This window comes from Plecotus auritus, assembly GCF_963455305.1.
Source record: "Plecotus auritus genome assembly, chromosome: 1".
Classification (NCBI taxonomy): Eukaryota; Metazoa; Chordata; class Mammalia; order Chiroptera; family Vespertilionidae; genus Plecotus; species Plecotus auritus.
Window position 1 is genome coordinate 50152878 of NC_137770.1, and position 25690 is coordinate 50178567.

At 51.3% G+C, this 25690-nt stretch overlaps 2 protein-coding genes across 6 annotated transcripts in view; both read left to right on the top strand.

Moving 5' to 3' along the window:
- Window positions 1-3804, top strand: part of IGDCC4 (immunoglobulin superfamily DCC subclass member 4) — a 46089-nt gene extending 42285 nt beyond the window's left edge. For all 3 annotated transcript variants that reach the window (XM_080644812.1, XM_080644813.1, XM_080644814.1), the window contains 2 exons: window positions 234-395; window positions 931-3804. In XM_080644812.1, coding sequence (XP_080500938.1) covers window positions 234-395; window positions 931-1335 — 567 coding nt within the window. In that variant the 3' untranslated portion in view covers window positions 1336-3804. The remainder of the gene's footprint in view (window positions 1-233; window positions 396-930) is intronic.
- Window positions 3805-6541: 2737 nt separating this feature from the next.
- The window catches only part of IGDCC3 (immunoglobulin superfamily DCC subclass member 3), a 41531-nt gene continuing 22382 nt past the window's right edge, over window positions 6542-25690 (top strand). For all 3 annotated transcript variants that reach the window (XM_080662875.1, XM_080662874.1, XM_080662876.1), the window contains exons 1-2: window positions 6542-6891; window positions 9338-9643. In XM_080662875.1, coding sequence (XP_080519001.1) covers window positions 6786-6891; window positions 9338-9643 — 412 coding nt within the window. In that variant the 5' untranslated portion in view covers window positions 6542-6785. The remainder of the gene's footprint in view (window positions 6892-9337; window positions 9644-25690) is intronic.

Here is a 25690-nt window from a genome sequence, read left to right on the forward strand (position 1 = left end):
TGTCTCTCTGCTGAAGGAGACCCTGCCTGGCTGGGAAACCTCCGGGCTGTGCCAAAACAATGGCAGTGGGCTTTTCTGCAGGAGGACTTCTTCCTTAGTTCCCTCCAGACTCTCAGCTATTCTGCGCTCCTCCCCACAGCCTTGGCAAGGGAGAAGATGGGTGTCAGAGACCATGGTGGGGCTCCATCCACTTCCCTCTCCCAGCTAGTGCTCCGGCTTCTCTCCCCATGCAGATCTCCTGGGCTCAGCCAGGTGGGCCGAGCTGGCCAGGTTCCTGGGCAGGCTGTGAGTTGCCCCAGGCAGGCCCTGTGCCTTATCTGACTCGGGCCCTGCTGCCCCCTGCTGGAACTGGGCAGACGCTGTTTCTGCAGGCTCTGGTGTATGATGCCATAAAGGTCAGTTCCCAGGGAGGAAGGGGGAGGAAAGGAGAGAAGGGTCCCCATGCTTGTGAAGAGCAAGTATTGAGCTCTCTGAAGACCCCTGATGGTAATGTCCCTGGGGATAGAAGTCTAGCCAGGAGACCACTGGAGCCTCTATAGGTGAGTGGGTAGAGTCCGCTACTTTGCAGGAGTCTGTGTTTCACCTGAGTTGGGGACCATTCCTCCTCTGCATAGACCTAAGAGGCCTCAGCAGAGTTACCATGGGCCTGAGTGCCTTCAGCCCCTCCTTCTAGTCACTGACTAGATCCCGTACTTCTGGAACTCCTGGGCAAGGGCGAACGGCAGTATTCTGTTTTCCCGTGCCTTCCTATGGGTCACCATCTCTTGCAGGGTAGTCAGCATGATTCCTTTACCAACTCCCATGTGATATATACTCTGGGTCGCTGGGGAGTGGGGTGTCAGTCTCTCTCCACCCCAAATATGTTGGTCATTCTTCTCATGACCACTCTCAGTGATGGTCACCTGTCTTTGTGTTCTCTTCTCTGACCAGGGCAATGGAAGGAAGAAGCCACCCCCAGCCTGCAGGAACCAGGTGGAGGCTGACGTTATTGTTCACTCTGACTTCAGTGCCTCCAAAGGGAACCCTGACCTCCACCTCCAGGACCTGGAACCTGAGGATTTCCTGCCTTCGGAGGCTCCTGACTTCACTTCGGGTGTTGTGGATTTAGGGCAAGGGGGAGACTGGCTGGACAGGGAGCTGGGAGGCTGTGAACAGGCGACCACTGGGCCAGACAGACTCACCTGCCTGCCAGAGGCACCTTCTTGCCCCTACCTGGACCTCCAGCCCAGTGAGGCTCTGGAGGAGGCCCCTGGGAACAGCTGCCAGTCAAAGGCCCCCCGCCCTCTAGGAGCCAGCCCAGGCTTGTCCAGGGCCTCTGTCTCCTCCTCTGCTTAGCTCCCCTAGAGGTGCAGTTTGGAACAGGCTGTCATGGATCATGGGATATGACACCTGTGTACCTGCGGATACTGAACATCATCAAGCCATTTGGAGCCTCCTAGGGTGCTTTGGCTAGAGGGGGAGGAAGAAATGGCTTATTCACTCCCCCATACTCTGTGACACGTGTGGTGTGTGAGAGACATGTGAGGCATGGCTATATGTGAGGCACATGTGTGTGCTGGTTGGTGAGCTGGGAAACCTTGGTCCAGACAGTGGTTACTACAGCCTAATTGGCCCTCCAGGTCAGGACTGTGCCCCAGAATGGTCAGTGCCCAGCCCCGTGGGTCCCCCACCTCCGTCACCCAGCCTCTTATTACACACTCTGAGAGTGTTTCCAATGCCCTGTCTGACAAGACAGCCCCAACCCATTTTCCTGTCTGGCTGGGCCAAGTGCCAGTAGGCCCTGAAAGCCTAATATTTTGGTTCCATTGCTGCCTCCCATCGCCCAAACTGAGAGGGTGACTCTGGTCCCTCAGAGCAACTCTGCATTTAATTTTGTAATTTGGGAAGTGCCTGGTTTTGAACATCTGCTTTCTCTTGCTCTCCCCTCCTTCCTTTCCTTTCACGACTCCAGTGGCCTCTCCCCAGCCAGCTTGCTCTCCCAATTCTAGTGCCCTTCGCTTCCTCCCTGCTAGTCTTTCCCTTCCTCTCTGCTGTTTCTAGCTCTCCTCTTTCTGCCTGCCTCTCCTGTCTCTCACACCTCTCATAGACTGTGTCATGTGATCTCCCGCCTTCCTTCCCTTAACAACATGACTACCTCATGTCTGCTTTGAGGCCATAGCGTGACTCCTGCCCCTTCACTTTACTGGGTACCCTCCTGCCCCCTCTTCTTTCTGTGCCTCCGTCTGCCTCCACCCCAGGCAGGCTGCCCACCCCCGGGGCAGGTTTGGAGAAGACCTTCCAGCTTCCCTTGTATCTTTTTTCCCTGGGATTGAGATGAGAAATGATGAATTCAAGTCACACAAGGGGACTTTTGAGGTGGGGAAACAGAAACGCAACCCAGAGGCTCAGGATAAAATTCCTCCCTCCCTTCTATGCAGGAGGCAGGCTTGCTGGATGGAGGGGGGTTTGGGACATTCCTTCCCAGCTAAAGCTAAAGGGGGAGGGGAGTGGGAATTGGGGGCTCTGCAGCCCCGCAGCTTCCCACTCTGAGCACCTTGAACATGAGCTGATGGGGTAGGAGTGAGAGAAATCTCATTCCTCTGGGTGCAGGAAGGGAGGTCTTTGCACAGGACAAGGGCAATTGGCTCATTTTGTTTTGTTTTGAATTCAATCCTGAAGTCATTTTCTCTTGACCTGCCACACAAGGACAAGCTTGACTTCTATTTCCTGTGTAGAGAAAACAAAGCAATTTATTTGATTTTTGCACCTCAGCCTCTCATAGGAGTATGAAATGTAGGGTCTTTTCTCCCTAAGTGCATCTTTTTTAACTGATTGGCACATCAAGGGTTAACTGTGGCTTCTGGGCTAAATTAGAAATAACCAGTCTATCTCCACCCCCCCCCCCTTTTTTTAATGGTAAAATGTCTCTCAGCAGAGTTGCAACTTCCTCAGACCCTTTCAGCATCTGTGTTATTACACTCGGGTGTCACTCACGTTTGACATCGCACCTACATTTCCTTCCCTTCCCCCTCCTTCAACCAGCCTATGATAACACTAAAGATTATTAATGTTGGTTTTGTATCTTGTTAAGGACAGAATTGTCACTTGTACTATTTCTGTAGCATTCAGCGTTGCTGTGGCTAACACCACTCTATATGTTTCATCATTGCTCTGAAGGTCAAAAGCCTCATTTTATTTTGCTGGTTTGATTTTTTTTCTAAAGGAAAAAAAAAAAACTGCCCTGAATTAAATGGCTGTTTTAACAGTAGGCTCTTAGCATTACACTACATAGTCATTTTTCATGTTCTTGTTTAACAGGCACTGAGGTTCTGGTTTAAATTAAATAGCTGCAAATGAGACAATTTATAACCCATTAGGTTGGGTGGAAAATTGTTTCTCAAAAGCAAATAAGTAATAAATCTGGTATCTGCCTATAACTCACAGTTGATAAGAAAGTGGCCATTACTCACTAGTATTATATATGATTTTGGACTCTGGGTAATTTGGAAGTGTTAGGTTTGTGTCTTTGTAGTAGTATTTTTATTAGAAAAGAGTCTATTGGCCTTTTACAGGGTATTAATCCCTTTGTCACCTACCATTGATGCCTTACGTTTTTGAGTCTCATTTTAAAACCTCCTCTTTTTTTGATGCATGACAAGTGTAATCATACCTGCTCATTTATTTGTTTGTATTTAGTTTATGCTATGTTATTTAATTATTTTTCCAGCATTTTTTTCTCTTTACAAATAGGACATTTTTTAGTGTTAAGCCAAGGTATTGATCATGTATCTGTCCTTATAATGAATTAATAAACTATTTTCCAAATAGTTTATTTGGGGTTCTCTGTTGGAACCAATGTCTAGAATTTCCTCAGCCTTTCTGCATAGAGAATGCATTTCTTACCAGATGGGAAGAGTTGGTTTTTGAGGGCAGAGAGCAGGTGGTCATGAGAAAGAACTGAACCATCTACCTCCCTCAGCTGGCACTTAGGAAAAAGACTTAAACTTAGGAAAGATATGTTCATTGATGGCATTCTTTTAGGCTCTTTGGGGATCTTGTTCCTTCTGTCCTTCTGGACACCTTTTTTTTTTTTTTTTTTACTTTCTTGGGTGGAAGAGAAGAGTGAACAAACAACTCCAGAGATTTGGGGCTCCGCAATTGTTCTTCTGCATAACTCTGGTCTCCAAAATGGCTCATGGTTGCACATTCACACATTTAGGCAAGCTCAGAGCTTCACATGTGCATACTGATCTTCACAAATACCTTTGTGTCCATTAACTCCAATATGGGCACACAGTCACACACAAAACTTCTCACTCACACCCCACACTCATCTCAGGATCATGGTTGGCAGCTTCTCTGCTAAGATCTTTACAGAGCCTGGAACGTGCATGCCTTTCTTTTAATTTTTATTTATTGATTTGAGAGAGAGATGGAAACATCAATTTGTTGTCCCACTTATTTATGCTTTCATTGGTTGATATTTGCATGTGCCCTGGCCAGGGATCAAACCTGAAGCCTTGGTATATTGGGATGACACTCCAACCTACTACTGAGCTACCTGCCCAGGGCCATGTGCATGCTTTTCTAATGGAGGGAACCAAAAGCCAGAGGCTACCCTGCCCAGGACCACCCCCAAAGTGGCTGGTTGGGCCAGACCCAAGTTAATTGACAGATCATATGGAGAGATACTGCACATTTTACATGTGGCAGAATAGCTATTATTTGCATATCACTCTTAGACCAGGGTTGTGATAAAGAAGAATTAAACACTTGTCAAAATGAATTTAAAATGACAGCAGCTCAGGACACCAATTTGACCCCTCTGAGTTCAGGACAAGCCAAGAAGGGTTTGTTGAGAATTCAAAGCCCTGTGGGAGGGAGTGCCAGGACTTTGGGCCCAAGGTGGGCCCCCCCTCCTTCCCTCCCTTTCCTATGGCCAATAGAAGTCCATCATTCCTGTTCTTCCTTACTAAAATCAGTTGGGGCTTTGGTGTGCTGCTGTCCCCTGACCCTGAATTTCTCCATTTCCTCCCACGGTTCACATGCCTCAAGTGCCTGCCTCTCAGACTCATCTTCAAATTGCTACTACAGAGTTAGGAGTACCTGGGCTGCACACACCCCATCATGAATAAGCTTGTCAGGTTTCTGGAGGCCTGCACTTTTTTACTCATCTGCACCAAGGTTTTATAGATGGGTAACATTCCTGATCCCAAGATTCCAGAGTTGGTATCAAAAGAGAGACGTGGTTATTCCTCTGCCATCCCAGTCCAATGCCAGGAGCAAATAGCTGAGTGAGGCAGAGACTAATCCCTTTAAATCTCCTGCTCCTGGAACTAAGTAGGTGCTCAATAATTTTATGTGTTTTTTTTTTTTTTTTTTTTTTTTTTTTTTTTTTTTTTTTACTGATTTTAGAGAGGGTGGGGGATAAATAGAAACATCAATGAGAGGCTGCCTTCTGCATGCCTCTTATTGGGGATTGAGCCTGAAATCCGGGCATGCACCCGGAGCGGCAACCTCCTGGTTCATGGGTCGATACTCAACCACCCAGTCACACCAGCCAGGCGGTGCTCAATAATTTCCTTGGACTAGCCCATCATGCTGGACTCAACAGATCATATAATAGTGAGTGGTGAAGATGCAAGATCTCTGAGGGCTAGCATGTCCGTGAAACTCCTAGGAGGCGCCTACCTTCTATATCATTTTCACACGGGACCTATGTTATCTCCTTATTTGTTCTCTGATGCGAAACACTGAGGCTTCTTTGGGCTCTGGAAATGTTACTGGGAATTTTAACTTGTAGTTTGCTTTTCCAGTTCCCAGGTCATCTGTCAGGACCTGTGTGGTTTAAAGGTCTCTAGGGGTGAGTAGGAGAGAGATGATTATTTTTCAGGTGAGCTCAGAGAGTGACTGCCGGGCTTGGCTGGGCTACACAGCTCGCGGAACTGCGGTGGGAAGCCGGGTTACTTTACCGTTCTCATTGTCCTGTTGGGTCGACTCTCCCCACCCCTCCTATCTCAGGTCCACCCAAGCGGGGGACTCCCGTTTCAGTCTAGAGAGGCCAATCTTGCAGCTCATCAACGTCCTCGCTTTTGGGTGGAAGTACCAGAAACCCACGGAAAACTGAATCTTTGACAACTTTATGCCGTTTTAAGAGAATTATCTCGAAAATATAGACTTGGACACGGTGGAGGAGGGCGCAGATGAAAGAGATGGTCAGAGCAAATCCCGCATCTTTGCATGTTTCTCCGCAGCCCGGACCCACTCCACAGTCCGCTGGGTCTCCAATTTTCCAGTCCCCCAAGTCCGGGCTGGCCCAAGGGGAGGGAGGGTAGGGGCTGCTGTGTGGGACGGCGCCGGCCGCTCCAGCCACAGTTCAAAGCTCAGGGGGCGCGTCCGCCGAGCAGCCCGGAATGTCCGGCCGCTTAAAGTGCTCGCCGGCTCTTTTGTTCCCTAGACCGGGCCTCCGGGGAGAGGGGACTGGGGGAGGGGACCGGAGGGTTGGGAAGGGGGGCGGCTGTCGGCGGGCGGAGGGAAGAGGGCGGGGCGGGCTTGGCGTTGCGAGTGCGGAGCGCGCACCTCGGGCGAGGCTGACAGATCGCCGGGGTAGGTGCAAGATGGCGCAAGCGGCGCTCCCCCGGTGCCCCCGGCGCTCCTAGGCAGGCATGTGGCCCCAGCCCCCCGCCGCCCGGGCTCGGCCCCGGCCGGTGCTCCGGCCCCGGCTCCGGCGCCGGCCCCGCGGGACGCTGTAAGCCGCGAGAGGCCCCGGAGCCGCGCGTCGCTGAGTCGAACGGACCGAGAGCCCCATGGCTGCTCCGCGCGCCGCGCCCCCGCGCCGCCCGCCCGCGCCGCGCCGGCCCCAGCTCCTGCTGCCGCTGCTGCCGCTGCTGCTGCTGCCCGCGCCGAGCGGTGGTGAGTGAGGGCGCCAGCCGCTTTGAGGCTGCGGACCGAGCCGGGAAGGGGTAGAAGGGAGTAAGCGGGCGAGAGGGGCGGACCTGGGAGAGCGCGCGGACCTGCGAGAGGACTCGGGGCGGGAGCGACTCGCCCGGGAAGGGGAGCCGAGCTGGACAGGGCGGAGCCGGGGGGAGAGGGCACCGAGGCCGGGCTGCTGGGGCGCCTGGGGGATGCTGAGGACCGAGTCCCGGCTTAGTCCGAAGCGGCTCCAGGACTCGGGGCAGAACCCGAACCCGGACCGAGGGGTAAGGCGTGAGGCAAAACGTGAGCTAGGCGGGCGGACTGGAGTTGGGAAGCTGGGGAAGCCAACCAGGACTGAGTCCCTCCGAGAGGGCAAGCTGGGGTGCCCGGAGCCCCCCGGAGCCCGGCGGGCGGGCACGGAGTAGCCCGAGGCGGCCGGGGCTGGAGACAGCAGACTTGGGGAGCTGGGGGTGGGCGGAGGCTGGGACCCAGCGGGCTGCCCCGGGCAGAAAGGACGCGACTTGGTTTTGGAGGTAGGACCGGGACGCGGAGTGCGCGGGAGAGACGGAGGAAGAGAGGGAGGAAGATTCCCGGCGGCCGCGCCTGGGGATGGGGAGACTGGAGAGACACCCAGCGAGCTGGGGAAGGGGGAGAGAAGCCGACCCGGAGCGTGCGAGCGAGCGCGGGGATGCCCACGTGCCCGCCCTTCCCCGGAGTGTGCGCACGCCCAGCCGCCCGGTCCCCAGGCTCCGGGGTCCGGCTCTGCTGCCCAGAGTCCGTCTCACCACCCTGTTCTCTCAGTGGCTGTAATGGGTGCAAATCTAGTCCTTTCCTCTCCTACCCCAAGTTCTCAGCAGACATTCATCTGGGCATCTGGGCATGTTCTCTCTCCTCTCAGCTCCGAGAAGTAGGCCATCGCGTCCGCATCCAGGAGAAACTTTATCCCCCGTTGCTATACCGAGGTTGGGTTGGGGACTGCAGGTCATGGGAAGGACGGGTAGCGGTTTGAAGAGGTATGATCCTCAAATGTCTTAAAACATTACATATCCCGGAGGATGGGGGGACCGTCCATAACCCCAGCCCCCCCCCCTTTTTCTCCACCTACTTCCCCATCTCCCCCAGCCGGCGGACGCTGGTCTGTTGGGGAGGGGCAGCTCTGGGATCGCTAGTTTTCTGGAAATGTGAGGAGGGGTCTGTGGCTGCCCTTTCAGCGTAGGTGGGTCCATATCTCCTGGAGTGAAGTTGTAACTGGTCTGGTGAGTTGCTTGTTGGAGAAGTTGGCGACTTGGCATCATGCCTGGGATTGGAGCGCTTGTCTTTCCTTTAAGGCTTTTCCTGATTTCCCCATCCTGCTCTTCCTCTACACTCCTTCCCCTCTTCTTCCAGCTCTCCTCTCTTCTCTGCAGGAGTGGATCTGTTGCGGGAGTAAAGGTTCTAGGAACCTTCTCTTCCAGAATTTTGGGAAATCTGACTTGACGTTTGGTGCTCTTCTTCTCTCCTTATGACAAAAACACAACAACCAAAAACCAACCAACAACAAAAAACAATACCCAGTGTGTTCTAGGTACTGGGCCCACACACCCTGCTCCCTGCCAGGCATCCATCAGACCTCAGGTGGTTTTGCTAGCAAACAGAAGCAATGGTTTATTTCTATCTCACTTTATATGTGTCTAGAAGTTTGTGGGTTTTTAAATATATATTTTTATTTATTTCAGAGAGGAAGGGAGAGATAGAAACATCAGTGATGAGAGGGAATCATTGATTGGCTGCCTCCTGCACCTTGGACTGAGTCCACAACCTGGGCATGTGCCCTTGACCGGAATCAAACCTGGCACCCTTTGGTCCGCAGGCCGACACTCTATCCACTGAGCCAAACTGGCTAGGGCTGTGTCTAGAACTTTTAACTTTTCAGAGTTCCTTTCAGTCTTCTAATCATATTCAGTAACCTTATAACTCAAAGTGTATTATTGTTGTTCCCGATTTAAACAGACAAAGAATGGGAAGCCAGGACAGGTTGAATACTTTACCTAAGGTCACACTCTGAAAGTCTGTGAAGTTCCGTGCTTAAACATGCTGACCACAGAAGTGGCAGCAGCTGTGTTGGAATCAACCTTGCTTTGGGATCCCAAATTTGCAACTATTAACTGCGAGACCCTGGACAAGTTGCTTAATATCTCTGGCTTCAGCTTCCTTGTAAAAGAGGACATAGAATAAATAAGATCTATCTTTCTGAGATTGTGTGTTGATTAAATTACTGCATGGGATGACACTTCATAATGCATAAAGTCCTACGTATTAATAGAGATTCCTATTAACATTACAGAAAGATGGGGATGAAATGTACAGATCCAGAGAACTTAGAACACGTGTGTGTGGAGTTCTTTCTCTCTGCTCATTCCACACTGATCTCTTCTTTTCCTCTCACCTCCCCTGCCCCATGCAGGTCTTGACCACTCTGCTGAACTGGCATTTGCTGTAGAGCCAAGCGATGATGTTGCAGTCCCTGGGCAGCCTCTAGTGCTGGGCTGCAGGGTAGAAGGGACCCCTCCAGTGCGAATCACCTGGAGGAAGAATGGGGTGGAGCTGTCGGAGAGTCCTCACTCCACCATGCTGGCCAATGGGTCCATGATGATCCGTCACTTCCAGCTGGATCAAGGAGACAGCCCTTCAGACGAGGGCGACTATGAGTGTGTGGCTCAGAACCGCTTTGGGCTGGTGGTTAGCCGGAAGGCTCGCATCCAGGCAGCAAGTAAGTGGACACCCTTTACTTTTTTCCCCAAATTGGGGGTCAAGGGAATGGGGAGCCGGAGGAGCAGTTCCATCTTAGCCTTCCAGAGGACTAATTTCTTAGCATGGGTCCGTTGAGAGGGGCATAGCAGTAATTTATGGTGGTGGAATTACATCATATACTCATTTAATTGATTAGAATGTGATTTGGTAAGAATATAGCCAAACAGTGTAGTGGGGAGCAGGAGAGAGAGTGAGCACTTTATCCAACTTTGTGTGTCTTAGTTTCTATATGCCTGTATATTGTGAGCTTCCTGATCCATTGAGTGTGAGTCTTGTGTTTCAAGATAAACAGTTGTCATATTTTTGGGTGGTTTAAGAGATTTTTGAAGGGAAATTTTGGCTACATGGAATTTTTGTTAATCTTTACCCGAGGATATTTCCCCCCATTGATTGTTAGAGGGAGTGGAAGGGAAGGGGAGAGACTCAGAGATCGAGAGAGAAACATCGATGTGAGAGAGACACATTGATTGGTATGTGCCTTTGACTGGAATTGAACCCAAGACCCTTCAGTCCAAGGGCCGACGCTCTAACCATAGAGCAAAACCGGCTAGGGTGGAATTTTTAATTATGTGCTGACTTTCAACCTTTTGGGTAGGATAAATCTCACTGTACCAGTAATGACATTCTGAAGCTTTTCAACAATTTGCTTTACAGAAAACATGGTAAAATGATTTTGGAGTTACTGCAGTAATGGCATTAACATTTCTCCCACTCACCTTCATGCTGATGTGCTTTTTTTAAATTTCACTTTTATTGAGGTATACTTGACAATAAAATCATAAGATACTTCAAGTGTACATTGTGGTGAATTGCTACCTGCTGTGCTTTTTTGAATCGGAGAGAAAATGCCAAGCAAGGTGCTTTAGCGCTAGAATTGTGCTTTGCTTGAGCTGATGGTGTGATGGGAGGATGGATGTATTTTACTGCCCTGTTCTGCACAATTCTGTTGTTGTTGAGTGTAGTCTGTGAACACTTGTGGGAGCGTGTTGCATAAACCAAAATTATCTATGTATCTTGGGGAGATGGCAGGCTATCGGGTGGGGGAACCATGGTTGGAACTACTGCTCTTGAGAAACGACAGAAGTTTTGGCAGGTGTATATGTTTTCCATCTCATAGCTCTGTACTCCGCAGGGAGAGGGTTCCCTTAAAGAGGTGCTTTAACTGGTTGACAGTAATTCTAGTTGATACTTACTAAGTACTTGCTGCATGAGGGGCACCCTCGGTGCTTTACATGAATTATCTCGTTTAGCCATCACAAAGACCCAGGAAGATTGGTAGTTATCATCCCCCTTTCACAGATGGGAAAACTGACACTTAGGAGGATTCAGGGCCATTCTGATAAGCAGAGAAGCCAGGACTGCAGTCTAGGCAGTCTGGACCCTACACCCTCCCGCTTAACTCCTATGGCACGCTGCCTCCTTCCTGTCTGATCACTGACAAGTTTCTTCCTGGCTCTGAGGGCATTTGCACAGTTGCTCTGAACGGCTGGTGAGTGATGAATCGTTTTGAGGCAGGAGCCCTCTGGTTGAGTTTAAGATGCCCCTTTGTTCTAAGGAAGGCTGATCCAGGCCCCCATATGGAGCTCTCTGGGAGGCAGCTCTGGACCTCGAGGCTGAATCACTTCTGGCTCAGCAACCCTCATGCCCTGGCCCTCCTGGCTGTGTAGGGGAAGGCTGGTGTACCCTCTGAGCAGATGGCTGGGTGTGAGGAAGAGAAGCATGGACAGAGGGCAGGGACTTGAGGAAGCTTGCGGATGGGAGAAATGAGACTTTTCAGGCCACACTCCCTCACTTGCATCAATGCCAAGGGATTGATGACCTCTGCATCTGGGAGATAAATCCCCAGGTGTTTCTATATAGTTAATTGCAAATGTGTTTTTCTATAAATGGTAATACTTTCAAGATGTTTGGTTTCCTTAAATGCCTAACAGTATAAAAAACTGCACCGTGGGCTTTGGCTGGGGGAAGCAGTGGAGGGTGAGGTCACCTTCGTTAAGCCTTTGGGGTCCGGGGAAAGCTGGGGGGTGTTGCCCCCAAACACTGGCAGTCTGATATGGCCTCTCTCCCCCACACGGCCAGTGGGAACGCTTGGATATCAAGCAAGCAGTGGCTGGATCCCCTTTTCTCACTTCACAGGCTGATGTCCCTAGAAACCTGCAGAGCTGCTTAGTTGCCTAGGTTTCCTCCTTTGGGAAGAACTCCCTGCCCGTATACCTGCAGGCACTACAGATGGGGTGTGACCTGGGAGGTGCTGTGCTGAAAGGTGTGAAGAGACCTCTGAAGCCCCACTTCTCCTGCCTACTTCACAGGGACTGATGGGGAGGGGCATGCTAAGCACCCCTCACAGACACACAGTCCACCCAGAGGCCTAACCCAGTGAAGCAGATGGGGTCCATATCTATGTGGGCAGGTGTGCTGAGACATCCGGGCTGACCCCTGGGAATACCCCCCTTCCATCCCAGTGGGCTCAGACGCTGCTTTGAACATTGGCCTGACCAGAGTGGGCTGAACTACAGGCTGATTCCTTGGGGGCCTCAGTTCCAAGAATCTCCCTTTTAGGATGGAGTGGGTCAGGGTCCTAGCATGTGGGTCAAGCTTCTAGCATGTCTGTTTTCTCCGCCTTGCTGTTCCATGTGCTTATTGTTTGGGGGTTGAAAACTGAGACACTTGTTAAGAGGGAAACCCTGGACAGGTCAGCCTCTCCATGGCCCAGTTTCCTCACCTGTAACATGTACACCCTACCCTGTGAGATGGTTGTGGGGACTAGCACGCCCCACACTTTGCTTGGCACATAGAAGGTGCTCAGTAGTGGAAGCCAGTACTTTCGTCTTCATTTGAAGGCAGCGTCACTGACATGGCTAACAAAAGCAAGCTGCCCAAGTCTGCTCCCAGCCTCCAGCTTCCTCCTGCCCTGGGATTCAGGCAGGGAGCACTCCAGGGCAATCTATCAGGGAGTGGAATTATTGGAGCCCGAATGTGACTTATTCCTTTTTAACCCCTTCCTGAGGGGGCCTGGGGATTCTCCCAAGCCTTTGGGTATCGGCTAAAGCTGGGCTGTGAGACCCTGCGAGGCCCTCTGCCATCCCTCTGGAGGGGTTCTAGAGAGGGCACATGGGTCACCTGATCCAGGGGACCATGTGCATTGACTCATACCTGTTGAGTTCTGTGTGCCTGGATGACTCAAAGGAGGATGGCTACCTACAGGAGGGGTGATAATTGGGGGATCCTCTCCCAGCTCCCCTGCTCCCCTCAGGCAGAAGCCCTCAGTTCCTGCCCTTCACTTCCTGGCCTCAGTTCTTGGTGTCAGGCCCCTTGGGGAACTGGAGTGAAGAGCTTTGTGACCTAGAGCAGGACTTCCCAAACTTTATTGTGCCTGTGAATTACCTGGGGATCTTGATACAATTCAGATTTTGAATCAGTAGGTCTAGGCCAAGGGGGGTTCTACATGTCTAACAGAAGCCCAGGTGATGCTGACACTGCTGGTCCCCAAGTGCTGGAGGAGAACCCACTCCTGTGTCATAGTCACTGGTGTGGGGTCTATAGGCAGCAGAGTGAAGTCAGAAGTACATGGGCTTCAGGGCCAGACCAAGGTGGGTTTGAACCCTGACTCTGACACTACTTGATCATGTGTCCTTAGCACAAATTACTTAACCCTCTTGACCTCTGTGCCCTCATCTTTGAAAAATGGGCATAATCCCATCAGCCTATCGGGACTGTTGGGGATTAAATGAGGTGATGGATGTAAAGCACCTGGCACAGGCCTGGCATCTAGGAAATGCTCATTATTATTATTGTTGTTAGTGCTGGGTATTGACCACTAGTTTAGGATGAGGTCCAGCCCGTTTCAATGCTGGCTGGGTTCTCAAAAAAACAGGATTGCCTCCCTCCCAGCCTGAGCCATCCTGACTGGGCAGGCCCAACAGTGGTTAAGCGGGTGGGCTATAGAGGCCACGAGATGCTGGCTAGATGGACTTGGGCAAGTCTCTTAACCTCTCTGAGTCTCAGTTTCCTCATCTTTAGAATGGGGAAATAATACTTACCAAGGAGAAATCTTGTGAGAATGACCTAGGACAGTGGTTGGCAAACTCATTAGTCAACAGAGCCAAATATCAACAGTACAATGATTGAAATTTCTTTTGAGAGCCAAATTTTTTAAACTTAAACTTCTTCTAATGCCAATTCTTCAAAATAGACTCACCCAGGCCGTGGTATTTTGTGGAAGAGCCACACTCAAGGGGCCAAAGAGCCGCATGTGGCTCGCGAGCTGCGGTTTGCCGACCACTGACCTAGGATAATATGTGTAAAGAACTTAGCAGGTACAGGGCACATAGAAAGTGTTCCTTAAAGATTAACTATTATTATTCTGGGGAGGTATTAGAGGTGAGAAATGTGATGTTCTAAGCTGTCAGTTGTGGTGGTTCCAGCAAGGCCCTTGGTGAGTCCAGATCCCTAGGAAGAGGCCGTGGGGTGTGGTGAGAGGGGAGAAAGTCCAGTTCTAATCCCTTCTGTCTCTACTTCAGTAAATCACTGTTTCTCTGGCCCTCAGTTACCCACCTCTAAAGTCCACATCATGCCGAAACCGGTTTGGCTCAGTGGATAGAGCGTCAGCCTGCGGACTGAAGGGTCCTGGGTTCGATTCCGGTCGGGGGCATGTACCTTGGTTGCGGGCACATCTCCAGTGGGAGGTGTGCAGGAGGCAGCTGATCGATGTCTCTCTCTCATCGATGTTTCTAGCTCTCTATCCCTCTCCCTTCCTCTCTGTAAAAAATCAATAAAATATATTTTAAAAAAAATTAAAATAAAGTCCACATCATTCTCAACCTGTCTGAGGGAGGGCAGTTTAAGCAACTACTCTGAAATCCTCTTTCAGCAGCAAGATCCTTGGTTGTGTGGATCTGCAGGCAGAGTCTGGGCATAACCAGGTCTGGGTGGGGGTGGGGGTGTCAGGAAAACTATGGGCTGGAGCTGTTGGGGAGTAGAGCTTGTGTAGAGGGGCTCATTGGATTTAGGGGGCTTCTGTCCAGTGCAGTGGGAGAAGTGGCTATAACTCCAGAGGCCTTTGTCACCTGGAGATTATATGCTCAGACCTGGTATGTGGAAGCCAGGCTCTTCTCTCTTCCGGGAAGAGCAGCTCAGCAGAGGAAGTCTCCCCCACTGGCCCTCAAATGCATGTCTGCCTACCCACTAGGACAGTAATCAGATCCTGAAGTGTCACTGGTGTGATGGTGCCTAGATCTGCTCTCATGCCAGGCAGCTTACCCGTTTGTATGCCATGGCACAGAAGTAGGTGCAAATGGGTAAGGTTCAGGCCCTTTTACCTGCTAGTCAGCCTTCCACAGACCAACCCCTTCTGACACTCCTGGGAAGCTGTAAGGTACAATGGAAAGACCTTACCTGGACACCAGGTATCCTGTGTGGCTCTGGGCAAGTCAGTCACCCTCTCTGGGCTTTGCTTTTCTCATTGTAAAGTTGGGTGGTTGGACTGAGGTTCATCTCTGCCCTAAGGTAGTAAGGCTTCCTTGTCATCCAGCCAACCCTTGGGACACATCTGTCTTCTTTGGGCCTTTTCCCAGTCTAATTTTGCCCCTGCTCCTCCTCACCCACAGTCATTCCCTAAAGACCATTTAGCTTACAGTAATTTCTTCTGCCCCTGCTAAGGCAGGCAGTATTTGTGGTCTGTGGCATTCAGGCTCAACCTTCCTCTCAGTGACGGCTGCTTGCATTGTTAAGTAACTGTTTTGTCGCTGGATATTCCATCTGTCTCCTCAACTAGGTTTTAAGGTCCTAAAGGGCTTCTCTTTCTTTTGTATTTCTCACATCCCCTGCCTGTGGAGCCTGGTAAAAACTAAAGAACATGTGGCTTCTGGGTGCAAAGCTCTGTCTCTCTTGTTTCTCTCTCTGCTTCTCTCTTGCTTTCTCTCTCTCTCCCTGCCTTGTAATTGATAGCATAGCTCAAAGGAACAGAAGCTTGTGAACAGGGAGGATCGGCAGGGGAATATAACACACTCGGGGCACGCACGATCATGGGGTGGCTGCTGCTGCGTGTTTCTCTCTAGAGGAACTGAGACTCTCTCTTCCTCGCCAGATGGGGTGTGAATCAGAGACCAAATTGCTTGGAATCCCTCATGGCTGGATCTTGGGGTCTCCCACCTTGGACTTTATTCCTGAGGCCTGTATCCCCAGGCCCATTGGGGGAGGGCTCCCCTCACTTCCACCCGCAGGACTTGAGTGTGGAAGTCGAATGATTCTGGTTCCCACACCTTGGCTCCACTGTCGAAGGCAGCCAGCTGGCCCCTTGAACACAATGTGCAAATCTTCTCTGTTCCTGTTCCCGGCATTGTCCCTGGCCAGGCGCCTTGGCTGGGAATGTGGGCCGGTGAATAGGAGAGGCATTTGCAGCCTGCAAATGAAACAGGCCCCCAGCCCCCCTTAACCCCTTGTCCCCTCCCCACCCCCAGGGAGAAAGGACTTTTTCACTCCTGGCCTTCTTGTATTGCCTTTCTCTCTCTTCTGCAGAGTCCCTGCAGGCGTGTGTGTGTGTGTGTGTGTGTGTGTGTGTGTGTGTGTGTGTGTGTGTAAGAGAGAGACTTTTTACAGCAGCTTGAAGGCTGTTGTACACAGCCTTCAATAAAAGTAGGATGGAACAGAAGGGCACCCAGGATGGAAAACCAAACAGCTCACTGCTGTCTTTGTTTAAACTGGACTGAGTGATTCCAAAAATGTCTGTCTTGTGTAATTAACCTATGCCCCCCTAAGATTCTCTGGCCATAACCCTGATGCAACAAGAAATGTAGAGACCTTATGTATGTGTATGTGTGTGCGTGCATGCCTGTGTATTGCCATGTGTACCTGTGTGGGTACTTGAGCATATAGGTGCATGCCTAAAGGATGTGCATGGGGCCCAAGATTGGGGTCCAGCTCTCCTTGAAGGGCCTTCTTGTGGGAACCCCTTTTCCCTGGAGCTTTGTGGCCAGGCTAGAGAGCTAGGGTGGGCAGAATTGGTGGAAAGGCCCGGGGTGGAACAAAGGCCTGAAGAGGGGCAAGCAGGAGGGGCGCCTGGCCAGATCACAGGGAAATGAAGCGAGTGGGGAGTGTGGGCTGAATACAGGCCAGCCAGCCACCTGATTCAGGCAGGGGGAACAAAATTTGATGCAAAGGGCTCACATCCCAGCTTCTCCCTCCCACTCACCCTTCTCCAGCTCTTCTCTGGAACTTGGTCTCTCTGCTGTTTGATACTCCTATATATATATATATACACTGCTTCTCCTCTCTGCCTTCCTGTGAGACCATGATTAAGGTCTTTGTCTTTATCATCCGTCATCCCTAGTTTCTCCTGCCTTGTCCTTCCTACTGTCTCTCTTTCTCTAGCGCCTTTCTTTCTATTGCCCTGTCCTTCCTCCTGCCTCTTTCTCCATTTGGGGTGATTTCTGTGTCCCACCATCCTCTGCTTTGCTTGGAGGGAGATCTTCCTATTTCAGGAGCAAAGTAGGTGAGCTCAGACCTCAGCACAAAACAAAGAGATAGGAAGAAGACAGACTGTGAGGGTCAGGTTCAAAGAGACCCCAAAGGAAAGGGTCCCTGGCTTCCCCAGCAAGTCGAAGCCTCCCCAGGGGCAGACCTTCACTGGGAGGAATCTGAGAACCCTGGCCCCTGCTTGGGGCCTGTCTCTGGGCCTGGACACTGACCACAGTGGGTGGTGGGGGCAGCTCTCTGGAATGCTGGTGTTGGGTTGCAGTGCAGATGTGAACAGTGATAATGGGCAGGAACTGGACTTTCTGGTCTGGCTGCTGCCCCCAAGGCCATTGGAATGTGAGGGGGGACAAGCAGGAGGCCCTAGGGACTTGGGGTGGGCAGATGGAGACCAGACCACCTAAATGGAGAGGAGGGGGCAGACCACCAGGAAAGAGAACCAAATTCTAGTCCTGTCACTGAGTTGCAGGCTGCAGCAAAAGCATCCTAAAATTCCTAGCCTGTGTAGGATCTTTGAGGTCTTCCCCGCCTTCAGGTCAGATCCCAGGCATCCAGAACTGCAGGAGAAACTTTGTAGCTCTTCTGGTCCAATCTTGTCATTTTACAGATTCAAAAACTGAGGCCCTGAGGAGGTAACTTGCCCAAGCAAGTTACCAGCCTGGGCAGGTAAGTGAGCCTCTGCCTTCCCCAGTGTCTCACTTCTCTCTGGTTGAAAAAGAGGGGATCCTTTTATATCTTCCCAGGGCAGACTGGCAGGCTCATTTCTCTTTTTATTAGGTCCTGGTGTGCCCCCGGCTTTGTTGGTGGTTGTGGTTCTGGATGTGAATGTTAACCAGCAAACCTTGGGTGGGGTCTCCTGACATTCATGGTATATTACAGAGGGCCTCTGAGTTTCCCAAGCACACTGGAGGCTGAGCTGAGTGGTTCTGGTGGTGAAGTAACTAGTAGTTGTAGAAGCAGTCCTAGTATTATGGAGCTGCGCTGTCTTAAGCCCTTCATGTATTAGTTTACTTAATTCCATAACAATTCCACTAATGGCTATTACTAGTCCTCTTTTACAGATGAGTAAACAGAAGCCCAGAATGGTTAATTAACTTGCCCAAAGGTACACAGTATGTAGGTAAGCTGGGATTTAAATCCAGGTCTGCCTGACCCAAAATTCAATGGCCTGAATCCTTCGAGGGGGCTAGAGTCCCCTGAGAACATAATCGGTATTAATGCCTCAGAAATAGAGGCAGGTACCTGGGCATGAGCAGGGTGGGGGTTCGGGAGTATTGGGAGTAGAGGACAGCTTAGAAGCCTTGCCAGAGTGGGAGCCACTTCTGGGTGGGCCAGGAAGGGCTACAGCCCTCCTCCTGCCCCCACCATCCCCAGGCACTGCTGGAGGCCCTTGGGGAGTCTGAAGGGCCAGCTAGGCTGGGATGCTCTGCTCGGCATAGAAGGTCTTACCCTAGCTGTGTGGTTGGACAGGGCTGGCTGGGGCAGAGCTGGCTGCCAGGAAAGGAAATTAGGAGGGTGCTGGGGCTGCTGAAGGTGGAGGTGGGGGTTGCTTCTTCCCACAGAGGGAAGACAAGTTACCCTCCCCCAGGGGCCTCCTCAGCTCCCTTTCCCTTTCTTGTTTCCCTGAATAATGATGCTGATTGCGCCACATCTGTCATAATTACTCTTTGTTTGAAAATTCAGAACAAATCACAGGAGAGGAACTGGTATGGTTTGAGAAGGATCCTTCTCCCCAGGGGTCCTGTTGGGGGGGAGGTAGGGAAAAGCCATAATCAAGCTGGAAGAGCAAGGCTGCTGATTGTCCTTGTGCTATCCCTTCGCCTGGGCAAGGTGGCGGAAGGCCTCCGGGAGTCATGTGCCCCCACTCCCCAACCCCACTCCAGGTCACAGTCCCTACCTGCTGTGGTGGCTGAGAGATTCTGCCCCTACCCCAAACTGAGGGTCCCCTGCCCTCTTGGCCCCATGGAACAGTGGGTTGGACAAAGGCTGCACAGTAACCTGAGCAGCACAGCAGGGAGGGGCAGCCCCAAGCGTGGTGCTGGGGTCCTTATTGGCAAGAGGAGTGGGGACTTTGTGGGTCTCTGGAACAGGCCAGGCCTGAGGTGAGAACCAGGAAAGAGGCTCTCACTTGTAGGGAGCACCAAACCAGGCCCTCTTGGGAGCCTGCAGCAGCCCTGGGTACTCAGTGCTCTCACACTCTCTTCTTCACAGCCTGACTTCTGGTGAGGGTCCTGGTTCCAACTTCCATCCCCAACCTGAAGGCCCTTGGTTTAGGGGGCTAATAATTCCTGGAGCCCTAGCCTGTGGCCCTGCCTGCCATGGGCACCCCTCCATGTCCCCCTCCCAAACTAGCCCCTTCCCACCTAGGATTGTGTCCTGCAAATACTCAATGCACTTTTGTGGGGAGAAATCAAGGACAACCTAGAATTTATCCCCAAACCCTACCTGTAATGAAACCCCAGTGTTCTTGCCGGGACCATGGGGGACTACAGACACCCTCGAGGAACTGGAAGCTGGCTGAGATGCACGTAGACTTGCACTGAGGGCTGGTTCAGGGTTCAAGCTTCCTTCTTCCTTTAAAGGGCTAGGCCTCAGTTTGTCTTTGTGGGAAATGGGTGAGAGTACTATCCTGCCTATCTTTTGAAGGGAAGAGGATGAGTAGGGTCCTGCTACCCATACACCAATGGAGGCACCCTTAGTTTATGTTTCAGCAGGGCAGAGAAGCTTGGAGAGGGCCCAGTCCTAGAGGTGCCAGGCTGGGAGGGGACACCTCCTCTAGTCTCACCATTATTGATTGAGGGTCATGAGAGGAGCTTGGACTTGACTTAGACACCATCATGCTTACCTCTCTGCCCTCCCTGGCTCCCACTTCAGCAAGAAGATGCTTTTAACATGTAAATATTCAACTCATCCTTTAGTGACTAGTTCCCTCATAGGTGGAGGTGGTGTGGAGAGGACCAGGTTAAAAGATTCCTCAAGTCCCCTCCCACTTCTAAAATTCTGAGAACTGACTGGTTTTCCTTTTGAGCGCGGTTCCTCCTCCCAGCCTCTCCCCTCTCTGCCTCTCTCCAGGCTCGCTCCAGCTCTCTCCTCCATCTCCCTCCATCCCTCTCATCTCGAGCTCTCCTGGCGCGCTGAGCTGGGCCTCCTCCTTTTTTAAATGTCAGGATCAAAGTTTTGCAGAAAACGCTCTCGTCATTCTCACCCTCGTTCGCTGCCCCGACTTGGTGGCTGCCCTCCTCGCTCCCGCCTGAGCACGCGTTCAAAGCGACCGGCGGATCCCCGCGGAGTTTTGCGTTGTGCTCTCAGGTCCTGCGTGCGCTCCGGGAGCTGGGTCGCCTGCGAAGCCCGTCCCTGCGCAGGGTCTCGCTTTCCGCCCGGGGGCCCGAGCGCAGCAGAGAGAGAGTGTCCAGGGAGGAACCGGGCCCTGAAAACGACCCCGGCCCCCAGCACAAAGCGGCCGCTTCCCGCCCAACAGAAGCAATGTGCATTCAATTAACCCTGCGCCGCGCAGTCGCGGGGCTGTCAAGTAACCCTGCGCTCCGGTGTCTGTGGGGCAAGTACGAGTGCGCGTGTGGACGTGTGTGTGAGTGTATCTTATCTGTGAATGCGGTGTACCCTTGCTTCCGGGAGCCCTCGTTTTGGTATCTCGAGGTCACTACTTCCCTGACCTGCGCTGGCCAGGGTGGAAGAGACTTTTTCACTTGGTAACTCGGGAACTCGCCCCCACCAACCGGGAGCCTGGAACTGGTCCCAGCGGGTGAAATGAAGCAGGGGAGTCGAGACACCAGCCCCCTTTCTCATTATTGGCTTGGGGTGTAGGCCACGGATTCCTGACAAGGGGCTACAGCTAGACAAAAGTTTGTGGGCAGACCTTCCAACAGAGCTGGCCCAGACGCAGAGAGGGTCCCGGAGCCATTATAGAATAGTGCTTCTCTCCAACAGTGCTTGGGAGTGCTCTCACCCAGGGGCAGACAGGACTGAGGTGGGGGTAAAGCTTTTTAGGTTTTGGTGAGCCTACTCTCTCCTCTCCCCCAGCCTCCTGCCCATGTTTCTCATATCCCTGCTGTGGAAGCTGAGGCCCAGAGAGAGGGCCTTGCCCAGGTCCCGGGTGTACAATCAGCATGTTGGGAAGAGCTGGGACAGAAAGGTCCGGATGCTCTTCCCAGCATGCTGATTGGCCAAGTGAGATGTGGGCTCTAACTTCAGAGCCAGGACCTCAGAGAATTGAAACCCAGTATTTGGCTTGTGGTAAACAATTCTTGGGTCTTTTTCTGCTATCTTCATCCCCGTATGGGTTATTTTTGTTTTGCCTCTTACATCCTGGCTTATATGGAATGTCACCCTCTTCCCTCTCTCTGTAACAATACCCTTCATTCACCCCAACTTTTGGAGGTATTTTTAAATTGTATTCCAAACCTTTAGTACTTTAGAGAAGCCCTGTCTAATTTAGCCCACTTGCAGACTGGATTAGAATATTCTTCCTTCTATTATGTCAGATTACCAATAATATTACATAGAAAGTCTCAAGATTGAGCCTCTTTGATATTTCTGCCCTCCTGTGTTTCTGATTTTCCTTCTCAAATCAAGTCATTTTCTCATCAAACTGTGACAAAATCAAAATAATTACAAGCAAGCTGTTAATGGTGATATTGATAGGATCAAGGCTTTCCTGAAATAAAGTGACATAGCTTTTATTATGGCAATTCAAGAAAGATGCATTGGGTGGTGTGCCCAGCTTTGCTTTCAGGGTGTACAGGGGATCAGAAGACTCAGTCTATTCTGAGACAGAGAGTATATAGCTTGTCCCTCTCACTGGTTTGCAAGCTCCTTGAAGGGAGGGGCTGGTTTCTCCATGTCCTCAGTGTCCCAAAATCCATCTTCAGTTCCGTACTGGGAGAGGGTGAGAGAATGAGGAGCCGTGGGTGTGTTAAATGGAAGGGTAGGGACACTTCCTGCCTGCTTTGGGTCCATCTCGCTTTGAAGCTAAACAGCCTAGGGTAGGGGGCGGGGTGAGGGAGGGCTGATAAAGCTGAGTCAGATGTTACTCCCCAAGGGACTACTGGGATGGTTTAACCTAAACCATTCCCTAAAGCTCCTCAGACCCTATGTCAGGAGCTGAGAGTGGCATGTTGCATCTAACTGTGCCCTAAGTCTCCTACCCCACCCTCTTCTGGTCTTAAAAGGCACCCCTATCTCCCTATTCTGTTCCCTTGAAATGGCCTTCTCCCAAGGTCCCACCACCGGCCACCTGGGGGAGGGGAGGGATTAGACTGAGCTGAAGGTCCCACAACTTAGGGCTGAGTGGGAAGGACTTGGCCTGGTGAGTTCAGAATTCAGTCTTGCTACCCCCAGGACAGGTGGCTACTAGTACTCAGTCACCTCAGAGTGGCATACCTTCCCGGGCAAGATGGAGAATGTCCCAGGATGCCAGACCACTGGCCTCATCCCCAAAAGATCTAACAGGCCAGGTTCCATGCTGAGAAGCATTCCGCTGCCCTCCAGCTTCTCGTACATCCTCTTCGGAAAGACTAGGCCTGCATGTACATGCCTACCTTCCTGTTATCTTGAAAAGTCATAACTGTGATAACGAAGCATTCTGTGAATGCAGATTGCAGTGGAAATGGATAAGGGGAGAAAAAAACAGATTCTCATTATTATACTCATTATCTTCCTATCAGAATACTCACCCACAGAGCATTATTTTTAAAGTTACTTATGGTCTGGGGCAGTGGTCGGCAAACTGCGGCTCGCGAGCCACATGCGGCTCGCGAGCCGTGGTTTGCTGCTCTGTTGACTAATGAGTTTGCCGACCACTGGTCTGGAGTATGGAGAAAGAAGAGATGTGAGGGGAAATAGGCTTCCTTTCAAAGCACTTTTTCAGTTGAAAGTATTGAGTCCCTAATTTGGGCCTGGAGACAACTCTTGCCTTTTGAATAGTGGATCATCTTCCAAAGTATACTTTATCTGGGGATTAGACATTCAGACATTCTTGCTGAAATCCAGGCAAACCATAAAGACACACCTATAGTAATGTATAGTAACAATTATATTTGTAGTTCCTGTTTGAATCATCATTTTAGTCTTGTGAAATGAAGCTAGTGGTCCTTATAGCATTAAAATGACCTTAGATCTGCTATCTAGTTGTAGGATCTTTGGATAAATCTTTTTTTTTTCCCCCTCTAGAACAGGGGACTTTAGGCATCATTCTTTATAGTCCTTGGGCCTTTGGAGGGGGCTTAGGGTCTGGAGATGGGGGTGGTGGAAGGAAGGCTAGATTGTTGGAGCTCCAGGCCTCCCATATCTACCCCATCCACAGCAGCTCTGCTTTATCTGATTGCTTTGGAGCTCTGCAAACCAACTAGCTAAGCAGAACTAGCTGATTGGCCTAAGCGGAGGAGTGCTGTAGCAGTAGCAGGTGCTGTGATGCCAAGTGAGCTTAAGGTTCTAGAGCCCTAGGCAGAAAAACTATGACTCTAAGATGCAGATTTAGGAGAATTATAAAGAAAAACATTATGGATCACATCTGAAGTTATGGCCAGAGTTGATTAAGGAATGGGTCAGAAAAACAATGAGCTATACTTAAATTTTTCTCTTCTTTAAAATCATGCTTCTCGCCCAGCTGGTGTGGCTCAGTGGTTGAACTCCAACCTATGAACCAGGAGGTCATCATTGGATTCCCGGTCAGGGCACATGCCTGGGTTTCGGTCTCAATCCCCAGTGTGGGGTGTACAGGAGGCAGCTGATCCATGATTCTTTCTCATCATTGATGTTTCTATCTCTCTCTCCCTCTCCCTTCCTCTCTGAAATCAATAAAAACATATTTTAAAAAATAAGATTGTAGCCTTAGAAAGAGCTCTGTGATTTGCATCAAATGTGTGGTGTAACTATGAGTTACTGTTTCAGCCCAACGGCCTACTGTTGATCTGAGCAACATACCAGACCTTTGTATCATTTGATGAGCCCAACAGAACATTGAACCACAGTACATTCTTCCTTTAGGCAGAAATAGTCTAAGGGCCATCAGAAGTTATTAGAAAGTATGTGCTTCCAGGAAAAGGATATGTGGAATTAAGGGATATTAAAGCAGGTCCGTTCTCAAATCCACAAATTTCCAAGAGCATCTATCTTGTACCTACCTTCCTCTGAACTAAGTACTCTGAGGAATAGCAAAATAAGACACTTCCTATCTTGAAGGATGTCATCTCCTTCTCGTTCCCCTCCCCAAAGGAAAGCCAACCTTGTTTGGTGGTGATAGTGAAGAGGAGGCAACCTGAGATAGCACGAAGAATCTGCTTGTCCATCTGTATTGTGGTTTTCTTTAGGTCTGGTTTCTAGGCTGAGTTACTTCATATCCTTATACGTGAAAAAGAGTGAAATGCCTCAGACTAGTCCCCTTTCTGATGATGAATCAGTTTCCTTGGACATGTGGTTGGAACTCCAATCTTACCTATCAGCCCACCACTCTCATGGGGCCCTTCCTTAGATCAAACAGTGGCCTCACATCCACATTCCAACTTGGCTTTGCAGTCCCTCTATAACTTGGATCCCCCTTCCAGCCATTGCTCTCTCCTTCCTGAGTACTCCAGTCCTTTGCTCAGTCCAAGCTCCCCACAATTCCCCACCTTCCTTCCCCTGCTTTTCCGGAGTGTTTCTCTCCTGCCTTCTCCACTCAGAGCTCTCCCGGCCATTCTCTGAACTTCTCCAGCCCTGTCAGTTGGTGGCACACAGTTGGGCACTGAGGTTTATAAATTCCCAACTCCACTGTTTCATGTGTTCAGGACGAAATCTAATTAGTCTGTTGAATGCAGGGCCATGCCTGCGTCTGTTTTTCTGAGTCAAGGACAGAACTCGGCGACCACAGTAGGTGCCCCTAAAAATCTGCTGGCGGAGAACGTTTGTTGAGGAGCCCAGTGGTGGCGGTGCGAGAGGAGCTCCCGGCAGTTGTGTGTCCGCCTGCCCGTCTTCCACGGGAACTGCTTCCTCAGTTTCCCCGGGGCCACAGCCGAGCCCAGCTGGGGAATTTGCACCGCTGGGGGGAGGGGGTGGCGGGAAATGGTGCCTCGCTCGCCCCAGCGACATCAAACCCTCGTTTGGCGTGTGAGGACAATGGCTGTCTTATTTTCTCCATTCGCCGCGCACAATGCCGGATTCTCTTATTCACCCGCGGCGGTGCGAGCGAGGTAATTAGCCAGCGCCATTCAGCGCGGACACTATTGCTATGCGGGGGGGCAGGACGCCCGCCTCGGCGGGGATTAGCCGCGGGCCGGGGTGTGCAGCTGCGGCCACTTCAAAGGGGCCCGGCGGGTGTGGGAACCGGCGCCGCCTCCCCCGGGAGCCGCCCCGCCGGCTTGATCCTGGGCCGCTACGGATGGGACCCGCCGGTTCTCCCCGGCCCGGCCGCGCTCTCCGCTCTCCCCGGGACTGCTCGGCCCCAGCTCCCGCGGCCGCCGTCGCCCCCTATCCCACTCCCACTTTCATCAGGACCTCAAGTGCTTTTTTCTTTTGAGTCCCGGGAGTCAAAGGGCAAGGAGGG